Source organism: Ovis aries, chromosome 1 (genome assembly GCF_016772045.2).
Source record: "Ovis aries strain OAR_USU_Benz2616 breed Rambouillet chromosome 1, ARS-UI_Ramb_v3.0, whole genome shotgun sequence".
NCBI classification, from domain to species: Eukaryota; Metazoa; Chordata; class Mammalia; order Artiodactyla; family Bovidae; genus Ovis; species Ovis aries.
This window is the reverse complement of record NC_056054.1, coordinates 3479315-3496668: the sequence shown is the minus strand read 5'-3', so window position 1 is coordinate 3496668 and position 17354 is coordinate 3479315. Positions and strand designations below refer to the sequence as shown.

General features: G+C 51.8%; 1 protein-coding gene across 50 annotated transcripts in view; it reads left to right on the top strand.

Annotated features, from left to right (window-relative positions):
• Positions 1 to 17354, top strand: part of LRRFIP1 (LRR binding FLII interacting protein 1) — a 159357-nt gene that overhangs the window by 76741 nt on the left and 65262 nt on the right. For 32 of the 50 annotated variants that reach the window (XM_060399079.1, XM_042244631.1, XM_027967226.2 and 29 more), the window contains exons 2-3: positions 10380 to 10466; positions 16996 to 17013. In XM_060399079.1, coding sequence (XP_060255062.1) covers positions 10380 to 10466; positions 16996 to 17013 — 105 coding nt within the window. The remainder of the gene's footprint in view (positions 1 to 10379; positions 10467 to 16995; positions 17014 to 17354) is intronic. The other 18 variants (XM_060399092.1, XM_004001766.5, XM_060398988.1 and 15 more) reach the window with 1 other exon arrangement.

Sequence of the window (17354 nt, the reverse complement as noted above, 5' to 3'; positions counted from 1 at the left end):
AAAGGAAATCAGTCCTGAATATTCATTGGAGGGACTGATGCTGAAGCTGAAGCTCCAGTACTTTGGCCACCTGACGGGAAGAGCTGACCCACTGGAAAAGACCCTGATGCTGGGAAAGATTGAAAGCAAAAGGAGAAGGGGGCAGCAGGGGAAGAGATGGTTAGATGGCATCACCGACTCGCTGGACAGGAGTTTGAGCAAGCTCCAGGAGACAGTGAAGACAGGGAAGCCTGGCCTGCTGCAGTCCATGGAATTGCACGAGTCAGGCACGTCTTAGCAACTGAACAACAACACAGATCAACAGAACAGAGAGCCCAGAAATAAATCCACATACCTATGGTCAAACTTCAGCCAAGGAGGCAAGGATGTAAAATGGCGAAACAGTCTCTTCAACAGGTGGTGTTGTGAATACTGGGCTGCTGCATGTAAATTAATGAAGTTAGAACACTCCCTCACACCATATAAAACATAAACTCAAAATAGTCTAAAGACATAAATATAAGACATGACACCATAGAACTCCTAGAAGAGAACATAGGCAAAACATTCTCTGACATAAGTTATAGCAATATTTTCTTAGATCAGTCTCCCAAAGCAAAAGAAAGAAAAGCAAAAATAAAATGGGACCTAATTAAATTCAAAAACTTTTGTATAGCAAACAAAACCATAAACAAAAGGAAAAGACTGGGAGAAAATATTTGCAAAGGATATGACCAGCAAACAGTTACTATCCAAAATGTACAAACAGCTTCTACATACAACTCAATCTCAATAAAACAAACAACCCAATCAAAACATAGACAAGACCTAAATAGACATTCTCCAAAGGAGACGTACAGATGGCCAACAGGCAGATGGAAAGATGTTCAACATTACTAATTATTAGAGAAATGCAAATTCAAAGCCCAGTGGGGTATCACCTCCCACCAGTCAGAATGGCCATCATTAAAAAGTCTACAAATAATAAATGCTGAATAGGGTGTGGAGAAAAGGAAACCCTCCTACACTGTTGGTAGGAAGGTAAATTGGTGCAGCCACTATGGAAAGCAATGTGGAGGCGCCTTTAAAAATGGAAAATAGAGTTACCATGGGATCCAGCAATCCCACTCCTAGACATAGCCACTTATGTGTGGAATCTAAAAAAATACAAAAGAATTTGTACGCAAAACAGAAACAGACTCACAGACCTCAAGACGCACTTCTGGTTATGCAAAGGGAAAGGGAGGGAGGCAGGACAAACAAGGAGTTACGGATTAACAGAGCCAAAGTACCGTACATAAGCTAGACACACAAGGCTACACTCTACAGCACAGGGGATTGTATTCAATACCTTGTAGTGACCTGTTAATATAATAGCATAGAGTATGAAAAATAGCTGAATCACTTTGCTATACACCGGAAACTAACACAATCAATTCTACTTCGAGAAAAAAAAAGAATTTTTTAGTTTTAAAGGCAGGTCAGGAAAGGGCTTCTGTGTCAGAGCCTCACGGTGGCTCTGCACAAAGGGCAGCGTTGTAAGTCCCTTCAGCCTGGGGCCCTGTGTGTGCTCCGGTGAGTCTTCGAACTTGCTCCTCTGTTCTTTCCTCATTCCAGGGACCAGTCACACGTGGATGGAGGGAGGGCCCCTCCTTGTTTCTAAACAGAACCGGCTCTTTGTCCCACTTCAGGCTTCGACTGCCTGGTACTCCTCTTACACTCACGTGCTTGCACTTTAGTCCTCCAACTTTTCCCGAGAGGTGATAAGTACGGTGGTAACATGTCCCGTGGCTGGAAGAAAACTCTCCCATCACAGAGCTTGGGGTCACTGATCCGCACGTCAGCCAAGAGCATAAGTCTCCTGGGCTCTGCGGGGTTGGTTGGGAGCTGCTTCCAGCAGCAGCACCCCTTTCCAGGCCCCGGGGCTTCTCCGCGGAGGGGGAGGAGATGACAAAGCCGCCAAGCTCATTTCCCAAGAGTCACCCCAGAGTTATGGCTCATAAATCCCTGCCCCTTTCCATGTAGAATTCTGGAGCCCCAGGAGAGTCTAAGAACAGAGGAGGAGCTTTTTCTGTGACATGGGATAAGGGATGTGGGGATATAGAATTCCACACTTTGCTTGAATGCCAGCAAAGCTTTGGAGCTCAGAAGAAAGTGTGCAGAGTCAGGACTCTGGACTTCATGTGGGGCTTTTCAGAAAAATACTGAGTCTGCCTCCAGGCACCTCTGTCCTCTCCAAGCAGGCAGGACTTGGGTTCCACTGGCGTTACCACATTTCTGTTTTTAAAAGACGGGGGGTTGAATTGGTAGGAGTCACAAAAGGCTACAAAGAGTATTAGAACTCTTAGAGCCCCCCAGATGCCACTGTAATTGGGGTGCAGGGTACTGGGGTGTGTGGTCGCTCCACCCTTGGGCAGGGTCTCCCCTTCCTGCTTACGAAACCCCCACCACAGACAGGAGGTCGGGGAGAGGAAGGAAGCTGTGCAGGGGCCAGGCTAAGAGGCAGGGCACACCTCGCCCAGGCAGGGCTTTCTCCTCCTGCCCTGGTGAATCACTTCTGCTTTAGTTTTGCTCAGTCCCCAGGCCAGGCTGGGCTGTCCCTGAGTTCCCTGAAGAGAGGAGCAGCTGATGTCCTTGGAGCAGTTTTATTACAACTGGGATTCCTGGTGCTCCGAGCAGGAGGCCTGTCAAGGTCCCTGATAGAACGGGGGTGCGTCTGACTGTTTATCCACTGACTCCCATGTCTCATCCTGATAGAACCCACTTTTGCTCTGTGGTCTGATCAAGAACCAGAGCCTATCGAGCCCTTGGCACAATGACCCGTCACCAAAGTAACTCCTGCTTTTGCTGGTGACATCTTCACATAGTCCACCAACCTTTCTCCAGCCCGGTCTGGGTCTGCACCTGCCTCGAGGGCATTTCGGACAGAGAAGCATTGAAACCACTGGGTGTCATTTCAGGGGCTCCAAAGAGCTCAGGTACCATAGTCCTTTCTGTTTCAGCAAAGAAAGAATTCAGTGAGAGAAAAAGTTATGGATAAGAAGTGATTTGTTATTTGGTAGAAACCAATGCAATGCTCTAAAGTTATTAAGCTTCAGTAAAAAAAAATGATTTATTAGAATAGGGTGCTTGTGAGGCTTACAAGCGGGCAGGCAAGGTGGTACCACATGACTTAATGAAAACTTACTGGGCTACAGTTTTATAATCAAACAAAAAGCGGGAAAAGGAGGCCATCTTTGTCTTTTTTGAGTAGATGTCATGCCTCCACCATCAGCTCCTCCTCCAGGTTGAGCAGCGGAGTTTTCTTGTCCCTACGTGGTCAAAGCAGGTTCACAGATTATTGTTTTTTTATGTGTGCAGAGAGCATGTCTTGCGTGCACATGTGCTAAGTCACTTCAGTCGTATCTGACTGTGGGACCCTATGGACTGTAGCCCTCCAGGCTCCTCAGTCCATGGGATTCTCCAGGAAAAAATACTGGAGTGGGTTGCCATGCCCTCCTCCAGGGGATCTTCCCAGCCAGGGATCAAACCCAGGTTTCCTGCATTGCAGGCAGATTCTGTGCCATCTGAGTCACCAGGGAAGCCCAAGAGTACTGCAGTGGGCAGCCTATCCCTTCTCCAGGTGGTCTTCCCATCCCAGGGGTTGAACCCACATCGCATATCTCCTGCATTGCCAGGCGTGTTCTTTACCACCTGTGAAGCCTGAGCATATCCTAGGGATCACCAGCTTACTGAGCTCGCTGGGCGGGATGTGGGTCTCACGCCACCATTGTTTTATTGTTTGGGCACATACATGTCTCATGCTTCTGCTGTGTGATTCTATTGCTAAGCAAGCCTGCTTGGTTTTGTGGTTAAGCAAACCTGCATTCCTGAGTGGTCATTAACTTACAAGGGTCTCCCATAGTTTTTCTACTTACAGTCCCCTGATGAAATTAACTGTTTAATCACCTACTTTGTCCCTTTACTCTGACCGTATCAGCAACACTTTGGCTGTCCGTCTCTCCAGCCCGCCTGTGTGCCCTTGTGGCCGGGCTGCTGGCCGGAGGTCTCTGTGCCTCCATTCCAGACCATGGGTGGCACTGCAGGGCTGGCATCCCAGGCTCTGACTGGGTGGGCCCGGCTGTTTTTAATTAACCCTTTGTTCAGAAGTCCCCGGAACTGAGACTTGGGCCGCTTTGTGTATTTTTTTAGCATCTCTCAGACCATACGGGTCGCCTCAGTGACAGAGTGTTATCTTGTTTATCGCCAATAAAATGTTGAAAGTGGAACTTTGGAATCAGGAGTTCAGCTTTTGAGGATTATTTTGAGGCCACTGGGGCGATAAAAGAAACTTTCTCATCCCAACCATCTCCGTTGTCAAAGGCTGCCTCGCTTTAAGGCCCAGCATCCGTAAGGCTCTGTTTGTGGGGTTCCAGGTCAGGTGGGACCCGGGGATGGGGGAGCTGTGTCTCCTGGGAGGGGCTGGGCCTCTGGCTCTCATTCCCCTCCAGCCCTGGACTGTCCTGAGAAAGCCAGGGAGCCTGGATCTCACCAGAGGAAGCCTGGCCAGGTCAGCTCCTCCCCCACTCCTCCCTGATCCTGGAGTCGCAGTGGGACGGGGAGGGGTGGCCCAGCTCGGGGTGGGGGCAACACTGCATGCAGGGTTGTTTAGTGGCAGAACCGAGGCCACCTTCTCGCAGCAGGGAGCTTGGTTTTGGTTTCAAGGCTCCTTCACTTCCTTCCTTCCTTCTCTCTCTCCCTCTCAGCCTCTGCTCCCTTCCCCCACCCTTTCCTTCCTTCCTTCAAAAATGTTTGCTCTTTGTTATGAAAAACGTCAAACATACCCAAGCTGAGATGGAATAACAGAAAGCAGAGGTCGTCGCCCTGGAGGAGCAGCCAGCACCCGGGCATGTTGCAGCCCAGACGGCCACGCCCAAGGCTCTGACTCAGCGGTCTTGGGTGGAGCTGGGCATTCTGCATCTTTAACAAGCCCCGGAGGGTGGGGGGCCGCCCCTGCTGCTGCTGCTGCTAGGGAGCAAGACCCTTCCCCTATCCCACCACCAGCCCCCACAGCTGTCAGCCAGCCTAAGGCCCTGAATGTCTCCTTTGTATCTCGACAGAGATGATCTTGGGCAAAGGAAGGAGGGTTTGGGGTCCAGAGCCCCTTCCAGGGACAGTGGACTGAGGGACGAGCCGCAGGACCAGTGGGGCCCAATGGCTAAGCTCTGGTGGGGGGCGGGGGCAGGGGGTGGACCTCAGCCCTGTGGTGCCCTGGCATCACAGCCAGCAGGCCTGGGCCTCAGTGACCAGTGGGAGACCTGCAGACCTTGACCTCCAGTGAGTACGAAAGGACTACCACTGGCAGCTGGGGACGGTGGTGGGGGAGGAAGCCTGTGCAGACTCGCTTTTTAGGGATTTTGTTTGATTGCTTTTCTATGTGTGTGTGTGTTTAAATTTTTATCTTGTACTGGAATATAGCCAATGGCTTCCCTGGTGGCTCAGACGGTAAACCATTTGCCCGCAATGTGGGAGATCTGGGTTCGATCCCTGAGTCAGGAAGATCCCCCTGGAGAAGGAAATAGCAACCCGTTCCAGTACTCTTGACTGGAAGATCCCATGGATGGAGGAGCCTGGTAGGCTACGATCCACAGGGTCTCAAAGATTCAGACACGACCGAGCAACTTCACTTCACAATAGCTGAAGAACAATGTTGTGGTAGTCCCGGGTGGACAGGCCAGGGACGCAGCCACGCATATACACGTGTCCATTCCCCTGCACACTCCCCGCCCATCCAGGCTGCCTCATAACACTGAGCAGAGCTCCTTGTACGGCACAGTGGGTCCTCGTGGGTTGTCCGTGTGCATTATCGCGGTGTGTGCATGTGCTTTGTTCCAAAGCCCTGCGAAGGTCGTAGCTTGCACTCTGAATTCCGTGGGTCTCTCAGCCCCTCTGCATCCTTCCCCTTCGGCCTTGGTCATCATATCCTGTGAGGCTGGGAGCTGGGTGGGCAGGGAGTCAAGGTGGAGAAATAAGCCGTCTTCGAGGCCAGGGGCGTCAGCAGACCATGTGAGTCTGGGTGGGTGTGCTGCGTGGGCCTGGGGTCTGGGCTCTTGTCCATGGCTCTCAGGTTCCCAGGGCCTCGGGGGCCTCCCTGGAGCCTCGGGCTCCTGACCTCCTTCCAGAATCCTCTCCCCTCTCCACTCGGCGTCATCATTGGCACATGGTTCGTTCTCTCAGGCTCCCTGACCGGAAGCGTCCCCTCCTCCCCTCCTGGGTCTCGAGCCCCTCCTCCCACCCCCACTGCCGCTCCCTAGCCTCATCCAGCGCAGTGTTTCTAAAGCAGAAGTCAGACCCCACTGTGTTCCTCCTCCTCAAACCTGTCAGTGCTTCCACATTCCTTCCTGGAGATAAGGTTCCAGACAGCAGGGCTGCAGCTGCGGGGGATGCCCAGGCCCTGGGGGACCCGCCCCCCGGCCCCATCCTGGCACCTCGCCACCCGCCCCCTCGCCCCGGCTTTCTCCCCTTTGCTCCTCAGGATGGGCTCAGGGCTCCTGATCCCTGGATGGGTTGTGTTCTCCTCCAGAGCAGCCCAGCATGTGTTTTTTCTCACCCACTGTAGCGCTTGTCACTTGTCCACAGCCCCTCATTGCTTTGTGTGCACCCGTGAGACTGGGCCCCAGCCTGCACTGGGAAAGCCCTTCCCTGGCTGGCTCAGCAGTGCTGCGTGGCCTGGGCTGGTGGTGGCGAGGATCCTGCAGCCAGTCCCCTACAGGCGCGGGGCAGAAAGTGAAAGTGCATCAGGAAACTTGAACAGTTGGAAGTGGCTGTGACCCCCAGCGTGTGAGTTGATATTTTATGAAGTGTCAGTCTGCAGGGGGTTTGTCCTGCAACATGGAGGCTTTGGCTGGGGGCACACTGACCCCCAGAACTGCTACCCGATGGTTGCCAGCTAGAGGGCAGGGCTGGGTCCCCCTGGAAACGCTGGGTGAGTGACCTCATGCCTGCAGGCCACCAGGGTGGACCATCGCTATTTGGTACTTTTTAGTTCACTGGACAACTTGATCTTACCGAAGATTTCCTCTGCTGCTGTCTTGAAGGATGGGAATTTGGGATGCTCTGTGTCCATTTCGTGTTCTTGGCAACATCAGTGTTTCAGGATGTACCGTGTTATCGGGGACCTGTGTGGCTTTTTTCAGGCATCTCGGGCTGAGTCGGGGTTGTTCTGCTGGTACTAGTTTTGTGCTGGTGAAGTTAGCTGTCCGTAGGTTCTGGGCCACTTGAAACGTTGGCTCGTGTATCTTTCAGCTTCTAGCCAGAGTCCCAGAGGCAAGCATGGTTGTTACCACTTCCTGTGTCGTGAGAGCCTGTTCTCCACGTATGAGTCATGTCGAATCCCTGAGATGAAAGGACTTTGTATGGTGGTGACTGCAAGCAGTTGAAACTGTGCTGAATCCTCTCCCTCCCTCCTGCCTTCTGATCTAAGGTGAAGCATGGCCGTGTTGATCTGTCCACAGGGTTGACTAGCTTGTGTCCTCGCAGGGAGTTTGTCCTAGGACTTGGTTCATCCATGTGGTCCCTTTAGCAACACAGGCCCAGGTCCCTGAGATCATGGATGGGACAGACAGGCTGGATGGACATAAGGACCAGAGAGGGGTAGGCCCTTTCCTGGGGGGAGGGTGACCCACCAGAATAGCTGGGGTCTGATGATGGGCCATGATTTGGGAGACCTGCCAGTCTGGTGGGGAGATCACCCCAGGAGGCAGGGGCTACCTGCTCAGACAGGTCCCTTTGAGGATCATTGCTCCTGTCCCGAGCGGGGCAGGACAGACAGGCCGGGGAAGAGCTGGGTGACCAAGGGCTCGGGCTCCCTTGGATCACAGAGGCTTCCACGCTGTGTGAGCAGGAGTCATCCAGGCCTCACCGCCTTGGGCCAGTTCTGTTTAACCAATGCCCACAAGCATGGCAGCTTGAAACAGCACACGTTTATCAGCTCACAGATTCTGAGGGTCAGGAGTCTGGCCGCAGCCTCCCGGGTCCTCTGCTCATGGTCTCAAAGAGGCTGCTGTCAGGGTGTTGGCCAGGCTGCATCCTTTCTGGAGTGCAGGGTCCTGAGCCCAGCTCCCATGGGTGTTGGTGGTGGTCTCGTCCTGCTGGTATGGGACCAGGGTGCCACCTTCCCGTCCGCTGGGGCCTTTCTCAGCTCTCAGAGGCCCCCACACTCCTTGTCGCATGGCCCCTCACGGGCAGGAGACTCTGATCTCTAGACCCACCTTTCCAGGCCTCCCCTGGTGAGGTCAGGCCCACCCAGAACTCAAGTCAGCAGATGAGGGGACCTTGCTCACTGGGGCATTTGTCTCTGCAGTGTGGTGTAACCCAGTCCCAGAGTGACATCCGTTGGACAGTACTCTGCCCACACTCAGGGGTGAGGCCTGTGTGCAGCGTGTACACCCGTGACGGGCATCTCGGGGACCACCTGGAGTCCTGCCCGCGGCTCACCTCTCTCGCTGTCCCCCGCCGGCAGCCCCTTCTTCTCCAGCCCCTGGCCTCTTTCTTATATCCTCACTCCTCATCCCCCTTCTCTTCCTCCTTGGCTTCCTTTCTCTTTTTCCCAACCGCCCTCCTCCCAGCTGATGGGCTCTGACTGCCTGGTTCTCCACTGGCCTAGACCCTGAGCCAACAGATCTGGAGCCCACAGCTCCCCAGGCAGGGCTGCAGAGGCTGCTGCACTCAGCGTGGGTGCAGATCTCTTGCTGGCCCATCCATGGGGCTGTGGGGACTCCGCGTGGCCAGGTGTCAGCCTGTTGGGCCTCCCCTCCCTCCATCCCCCCATCACATAGCACCCCGGCTCTCTAGTTTGCCTCATCACGCAGTGTAACATGGTTTAGAAAGCTGAAAATGGCAACGAGGTATCAAAATTCTGAGGCAGCTGTGATCCGTGACGTCGTTGATTTGAAGGACTTGGACTTGGGTAGGTCGATCAAAAAACCACATGGACAAAGCAGGTTATAGAATAAATTCCCTGTAAAGACATTAGCCAGCCAATCTGTGGCAGGCCAACTAAGGTCAGTCTTCAACTTAGATTAGCGTTTAGAAGGAAGATGAATTTGTAGTGCTATGCAATATAATTTAGAGAAGGAAATGGCAACTGACTCTTGCCTGGAGACTCCCATGGACAGAGGAGCCTGGCGGGCTGCAGTCCATGGGGTCGCAAAAAGTTGGACACAACTGAGCGACTAACACACACATACATGCAATATAATTATAGGGTGGAAGTGAGGGGCACCGTGGACATCAGGACCCACTATCCCCATGGGAGTCTGGGGTGCAGGGCGCCCCACCCTCAAATTTGGACAAGAGGACTCGGGCCACCTCACAGCTAGCTGGACCCAGTGACCACACCAGAAGCAGGCCAGCCGTCTCAGTGGCCTCATTTTAGGATGAGCTAAGGAGCAGTGAAAGCTGGGTCAGAACTGCTGGAAACATTACAAGTGAATTCCCATAAAAATTTAAGTGGAAAGGAAAACGGATTTGCTTTAACAGCAGGAAACCTGGATCCTGGCACCTTCCTTTAGCTCACTGGGCGGGTCTATCCCCTGCAGCAATGCATAAGCTCGAGATTTGTAGAACAGGAAACAGGGTTCAAGTGCCAGGTCCCACGGCACTGGTTAGTCCTGGTCAAGCATTTTAGAAAGCTTTTAAACAGAATAGGGCGAAATCAGCTGCAAGTTGACAAGTAGTTAAATGGAGGCGGGTTTTGTCTTAATGTAATTTTTCTAAACAGCTGGAGCCACTCAGCTCTGGTCTGAGATGCTTTGAGAGAAGGTGGGGCTTGCCCAGGCTCCGGTGCTGAGCCTGGAGGCATCGGGGAACAGTGAGGGGTGACCACACCGGAGCTCTGGGAAGCAGGGGCAGAGTCCCAGCCCCGTGACCTCGGATGGGTCTAGCGGCCTCTCCAGGTCTCTGCTCCCTGCTCTGTAAAGGGAGCACTTGAACCGGTGACCCTGGGGTCTTGTCCAGCCCTGATGCTCTGTTCCTGCATTAATCTGTCGTCTCTCCAGAGGAATGCAGACCGCCCAGTCCTGCCACTTGACGGGCTGTGTGACCTTGGGCGCGTTGCCCTCTCTGTGCGCTAGGTCTCTTACCTGTTAACTGGGTGTGGTAACATGATCGTCGCAACAACGCTGCTATGATGAGCCCACAGCTTAATGTACGTGAAGCCCTCAGAACAGCGCCCGCTTGGCTTTTAGCAGAGGGAGCAATCCTGACTGCTGAAAGTATTGTGATTCCTGGGCCCTTTTTAACACGTATGAGTCTGTGTTACTGTGTGTTTGGTAACCTCCGAACCAGAGCATCATGGTTGACTGTAGCCTGGAAAGGAGCCGCTGGTCCGTCTCCTAACACAGTCTCCGGGTCTGTTGCAGGCGGAGGCCAGGTTGGCGGCAAAGCGTGCGGCTCGCGCGGAGGCCCGAGAGATCAGGATGAAGGAGCTGGAGCGGCAGCAGAAGGAGGTAAGGCCGGGCTGGTCGGCGGGCTCCAGGGAGGGTCCCTTCCAGGCCCCTGTCCCTCCTGTGACTCTGGTCTGGGTCAGTCCAGGCGCGGCGTCCTGGACACTCGACCTGTCGGATCCGCACAGCGCACTTGCCTGCGTGGATCGCACCGGACCAGCCTCCCTGCCGAAAGGAACCAGGAGATGCTGCTTCCAACTGTGGAGCCACAGTTCCCATCCTCTGAATTAAAACATGAAAGAACAGATTATTACTTTTTGAGGCTATCCAAACAGTCCCGTTTGAAAATACTTTCCTTGCGGTTTTTATACTTTGTGATAGGTTTCATGAGACCTGAAGCCCCGTTAAGTGATACAGGGAACAGAATAAACAGCGGATGAAAGAGCCAGGGGGAGAAATGGCCCTCCTGGGAAGTGGGTAGCATTGTGTTTACACACCTGCTAATGCTGCTTGCTTCTTTCTTTCACCACCTCGAGCCGGAGCCAGAAGCCACGTGGGCGGCATGAGGGCTCTCTCACTCGCAGTTTGAGGGGTGGGCTTTCCCCTGACCTTAAAGCTCAGTAGGTGAAGGAGTCCCTTTCCCAGGGCTCCGCCTTCTCCTGTGGGCCTCGGCCTCTGGGGGTCTGGGGAGCAGCCACGTCAGGCCCCCCCAGAGGGCTCCCTCTATTGGGAAGATTTGAACGTTGTTGTGTTGGAGAGGGGGCCAGATGCCTTCTCACAGCTGATTTTCAGAGTCTGGTCTGGTTCACGTAGTCACATTTTCTAAGTTGAACCAGTGTTTTAAAACTCGTCAGGCTTCAGATAAAACTCTAGATTTCCAGCTTCTCGTGAAACTGCAGTTTCTGCCAGGTTCCCGAGGTCACGTTCCCCTGGGGGTGAGTCACTCACTCTAACTCTCAGCCCCTTCCCCGGCTGCAGGGTCAGCCGCTCTGAGTGAACTCGGGGGAGGGGCATGGACAGGTCTGAACTTGAGGAGGAAACCTCTTGCTTGTGGCTGCGAAAGCAGGTTGGCAGTTACTAGAAACTCAAGCCCTGGGGTTTAGTCAGGGGAGTCATACCTGGGTCCCAGTGGTGGAAAGCTGAAAGCCGCCAAGGAGGGCGTGATGTCCCTGAGAGAAAGGCCACCCCTCAGGCCAGCAAGGATGCTGGGAAATGACCCCACAGTAGGGTAGCAGCCACGTTTCTTGGGCATCACTTGTCCTGCATTTACATGCAGACAAAGACTAAACAAATATTTGAAAGTAGATCACCACGCCCTCCCTCCTTGTTGGAAATACAAATGTGATTGTAAGTTCATTCTAGCTTTTATGATATTTTGCCTCTAGAGTTAATTTAGTATTTTAATTTGGGGGCTTTTCTTTTGATTTACTCGGAGAAGCATGGGTTTGACATTTTCTCTGTGCCTCTCCCACCTAGAATCACATTTACCATTTTAAAAAATGGAAATAGACCCTCCGGAATTCTCAAGTTAATTATTTGAACTCTGCAGTTGAGCTGAAACTGCTTAAGGCTGGGGTCACCTGCAGCCCCTCCCCTGCCATGAGGTCGGTTAAGGGCAAGGGTGGGAGCCTGACTCATATTCTTTTGTAAACAAACTCTGGGGATTGGACCTGACCCAGACTAATTGTTAAAGTACATTCAAAGAGGCATTTCCAGGAGAGGCTTCAGGGAGAAGTATTTGGACTGGGAGGTGGGGAGAAGGCATAGCCTCATTGTTTGGTGGGCCTTTGTCACCTGTCTGAGACATGTCACCTGGGCTTCAGGAATCACCCTGACACCAAGAGCTGGCACTAGGCTGACATGAAGCGTACGCATTGGAGGCCACCTTGGTTTTTAGGTTAGGGATTTTATTTATTTATTTTAGATTTAATTTTATTCATTATTATTTATCGGCCGCCCCACAGTTTATGGGACCTCCGCTCCCCAACCAGGGACGAACTCAGGCCCCGCCAGTGAGAGTGCCGAGTCCCAGCCACTGGACCCCCAGGCAGTTCCCCTCCCCGAGATTTTAAGTGACTGCCTGGTGTTGATGTCTGTTTAGAATGTTGCTGTTCCTGCAGTGACTACTTGCAAACCCTGAGTGCAGGACACCGGCAGCCCCTTCCCTGTGCTTCGGAAGCCCACGGGCAGGGGCGTCAGGGGTTGGTGCAGCAGCTTCCTCACAGTGTCTGGGGCGGGGGCTGCCTTCCCCAGCCTCCAGCAGGAGTGGTGGCTCGCTGCTCTGTCTGCTTCCCCCGCTTCTCCTCCAGCCCCCAGTCTTTTTGTATTAAGGCCTTAAGAGGGCTGTAGGAAGGATTTTCCACAATGTTTTGTTGCCTCATCCAGGTTTTTCCACCTTTGACTGGTTGTCCACACTGCACCCTCCTCTGCTGGTAGTAAGTGTTTTTGGTGGCCTGTGGCTGTCCCCTCTCCCCTGAAACCACTGGACTCAGGAAAGATGACCTTGAACCTGACAGGGGGACTCCCTTTGGTTTCCATGCTGGAAATCATTTTACCATTTGTCTCACAAAGTAAGAGAAAGTTACTCTCACCGAGAACACAAAGGGAAAATTTCTACAAAATCAAGGTGAAAGTGAATTACATAGTATGTGTGTACATATCTATCCTCCAAATTATAATATATCCTATCCTTAATTATGGGCAGAATTAAATTAAATATATGTTAGGCTGGCCAGAAAGGTCATCCCAGTTTCCCGGGGTGCTCCCAAACGAAGTTTTTGGCCAGCCCTACTGGATCATATGAGCAGCTTGTTATTCATAAAGTTCTTTGGCAGAAGTTCTTGTTTTAGAAAATAAAGGTTAAGAGGAATTAAGCTAAGTAAGAAATTATTTGAAGTGCCTCTTTTAAAAGCAAAGCACCCCTTTCTCTTTTGAGTCAAGGGCAGTCCCCTTCCGTTCCACATTAATTCTGCAGAGTGATCTCTTGCTGAACTCCTGCACTGCAGTTGCAATACCTCAAGCTGCAAAACTGCAGCTGCTACCCAAAGATGGGAAACTAAGTCCGGGCCATTTGATCTCAGTATCATTAAATGGGCCTTCGGTGCCAGCAGGGGAGTGACCTTGTGGAGTCTTCCCCCACCCGACCCCCGCCAGGCACAGCGCTCCCAGGACAGAGGAGCCCGAGGACTTGAGCAACCTGTCCAGCTCCTGTGCGGCGTGGCCTGCCCTCGGGTGTCTGGTGACTGCTAAGGACCTCAGGCTTTGCAGAGAAAATTTGATTAAAACCTGGGAAATCTGGTTTAAAAATGCCACAGTTTGCCTCCCTCGGTCAGACACACAAGTGCCGTTGGTTAGTAGATGCCATTAGAATTTCAAAAAATTCTTTTTAATTTTATTGAGGTATAGTTGATTAATAACATTGTATTAAATTTCTGCTGTATGGCAAAGAGATTCTGTTTTATCTGTATATTCTTTTTTGTCTTTTCTTCCCATAGCGATTTATCATAGGATCTGATTAGAGCTCCCTGTGGTGTACACAGTAGGACCTTGTTTATCATTCTGTATGTGGCAGTTTGTACTGAAACTCTGTATTCTTACAGTAGAGACGCATACGTGGTCACAGGGTGAAACTGTGTTGTAATTCAGGTTCCGGGGAAGGTCTTGCACAAAAGCAGTGTGCTGACCAGGGGGTTCTTAGCATGCGGCCCCCACAGGGATGCTTTCACGTGTGGGAACAGGTTTCCAGGGCATGTGGGTCTGAGTGCGAGGACCCAGAGGAAAGCGTACCTTCACTGCCTGGAAGGTGCCTTCAGTAAATGTCAGCTTTTAAAATGAGCCCTGTGTGGGTCTCCTCTGCAGGACCCTTCTCCCTGCCGTGAGCTCAGGGACAGGCCAAGTAGACTGCGAGGGCGCCATCTCTGCTGAACGCACGCCTTTCTCGGGGTCAGACCACGTGCCTGGCGACTGCACCCCACACTGCGAATTATCTGGGTGCAGAAGGACACCCTGAGTGGGGGGCCCTGCATGTGTCAGGGAGGAAGCAGAGGCACTAACTCTGGCCAGCAGCGAGTGTGGACACCGAGTGAAGAAGCTGCCAGTGGAGAAAGGCAGGACAGGCAAGGAGGCTTTGTGGGCAGAGAGCTGGACAGCGGTGAGGGCGGACAGGGGGGGCTCTGGCTTGGCCCAAGGTTTGTATTGACCTGTGAGCCCTCCAGCGGTCACTCACACCAAGGACAGCTTCGCTCGCATAAATCCAGCGTCCTTGGGGCAGGAGAACATTGCCAGGGACCGTTTCTGTCGACTTCCTCAACTAAGGGATTTGGAAGGTTTAAGATAAAACACGTGGATATGTATTAATAGTCAAAGCGGACTGGGGTGGGGCAGGGGGTCGGCAGGGACCTCCCGGAGCCCCCCGGCGTGTGGCGGTGCTGGGACTGGGTGCCCTCACCATCTGGAAAAGGGTCTCTCCGGGTTTTATTGACAGGTGAGGAAAGCAGGCCTTAATTAGACAGAAGCTGCGAAGGTGGCCAAGCCAAGATTCAAACCTAGAACCGAAAAAGCTGCAGAGCCTGTAATCCTCTGCCTCCAAAGCAGGTGTGTCATCACCGGTGAAAACAAAGGGCCTCGCCAGTGTGTTAACCTTGGGATTAACACCAGCAGGGCTCACACTGGCGGCTCATGCAGCTCGGGAGTGCAAACACCCACGTAATCCTCAGTGGTTCACAAGCGGAAGCACACCTTGAAAAACCAGTTTTTTTTTCCTTGGTGCTGATTCAAGGCACATCATGGGAACAGACCATGGTGTCCACCCGTGTGTTACAGAGACACGAACGGCAGCTGTTGGTCTGGCTGATTCTTAATGTGACCCAAGTCCAGGGCTGGGGGGTGTGCACAGGGGTGCCCACGGTGTGCGCCCATCTGGAGAGAGGAGGCAGACGGCTTTCAGGTTTGGGGCCGTACTTTTAGTGGCAGGGGTGGCATGCAGGCATACTCCTGGGTCTCCCCTTCGCATATCACGTCTCTGGGCCTGCCTATAATTAGATCCAGCCCCACAATCTGTGTTACACAATCTGACAGCCTGGCCCACTGGCATTTTAAGTTGTTGATGAAGTGGAAATGAATATGCTTTGGAGACCCGTGTTTAACCTGTAGTGTCGGTATTTCGGTATAAAAATTGAGAAACGGGACCCCTCTTTCTGTGTGGTGGCGAGCTACCACACCACTGCTTCTGAGCAGGGCCAAGGCCTTCCTTGACACGGAGGTGGGCTTGGCAGCAGGCGGACAGAGCCTGTGAATGCCGGGAGAGCAGTGAGGTCCCTGGGAGCTCATGAGAGCTGGAAGCTGACGACACCACCGGAGGGTGTCGGAGGTGGGTGGTGGCTGAAGCCACGCTAGTGCCTGGGCCCCTCCAAGGCCAGCATGGAGAGTGCCCACAGAGGAGAGGTGAGCCGAGTGTCCCCCACCCCCGCCGTCAGCAAGACCTAGCAGACCCTGAGGACGCGGGGGCTGGGAGCAGGCTGGCGATCCATCCAGGTCACAGCCCCAGCCTTGCAGCCAAATGGTTCAGAGGTTCTCTTCATCCCTGCGGATGCTGAGAACTGACTGTGTGGCTATGCTTTGGGGCTGTCTCAGAGGACTATGAGCTCCTTCTTAATGGATTTATTAGGGAGAATATGCAGATGTTCTTTGGGAAATCTGAGTGAAACTTTAACTCTGTCTGAGAGCCTAAACTAATGGGAAAAAAATTCTGGTGTGATGACCGGGCGATCTGATGATGAGGACGTGTCTCCTGTTACTGAGCTGATCAACATTTCTATTGGAGACTAACGTTTAATGTAGTACCGGTGTTGGATGTATTGGTATCTGCTCACCTCTGTAGGAATAGAAGCGTGGGGTCTGAAGTCTTATAGCTGTAGCGATGCCTTGGACCATGCCTCACTAGTTTTGTTGGATGAATTGAGAATGAATGAGTGATTGAGTGATAGAATAGGCATCTCAGACTTACCTAGGGATTACTACAAAATCAGGAGAAACCTCTAGAGCAAACCAGTGTGTCCCGGTATGATAATAAGCGTTTCAAAATTTGTTCCAGTTATGCCCTCGTGATCTGTCTGTTTGGCTGAAGTTTTCCTCATCTGTATCTGCATGAATCCAAACATGAAAGAATGTTTCTTAACTCTTTGTGAATTTGACCAGCTGACTTTCCAATTAAATTTCTGCACTTCTTTGCTGCATTTTGGTCATGTGAAAAGAAATTTTATATTGAGGATGAAGTTCTTTTTCCCATTAGTGGTATTAGTTAACACAAACTTTTGCATTAGACTAATAGCAGGATTCTCATAGACTCGTGTGGACGTGCCTATATTTCATCAATGTAACTAAAATAGAATGTAAGATCTGTTATGAAATTACTGATTATTTCAATGAGACTACAAGAGAGTTTTATTCATTCCCATTTTACCAGTTTTTGCTTTGTTTCAATATGGCTTTTATTCATATTTCTAGGTCCTTATAGAACCTTTCTTTCTGATTTTTCTACTTCTGTAATTGGATTTTATATTTCTTTCCCGATTTCTTTTGCCCTTCTCTGAAGATCTATCAGGTTCAAAAGGTAGGCTCTTCCGTATTTATTTTCTGGTCTGCATGCACTCTTTTTCCCTTGCCAAGGACCTGGTCACCTTTCAGAAATAATGCCTTTGATTGAGAACTCACTAAAGTTCCTGCTGCTGCTTTTACTGTCGTAGTTGCGAGTTGGTTTGAGCACGAACGCTCAGGGGTTCACGTTAGCCCCCACGAAAGGCAGCCGTCAGCACACATTTCTGAGTACTGAATGCTTTTTCTATCTCCATTTTTCTCAAGAAATTGGAAAATTGTTCCTTTAAGAAAAAAATTAACTCTAAGACAAAATAAAATCACACTTCAGAGTCTGGACAACCATTTAGAATCAGACAT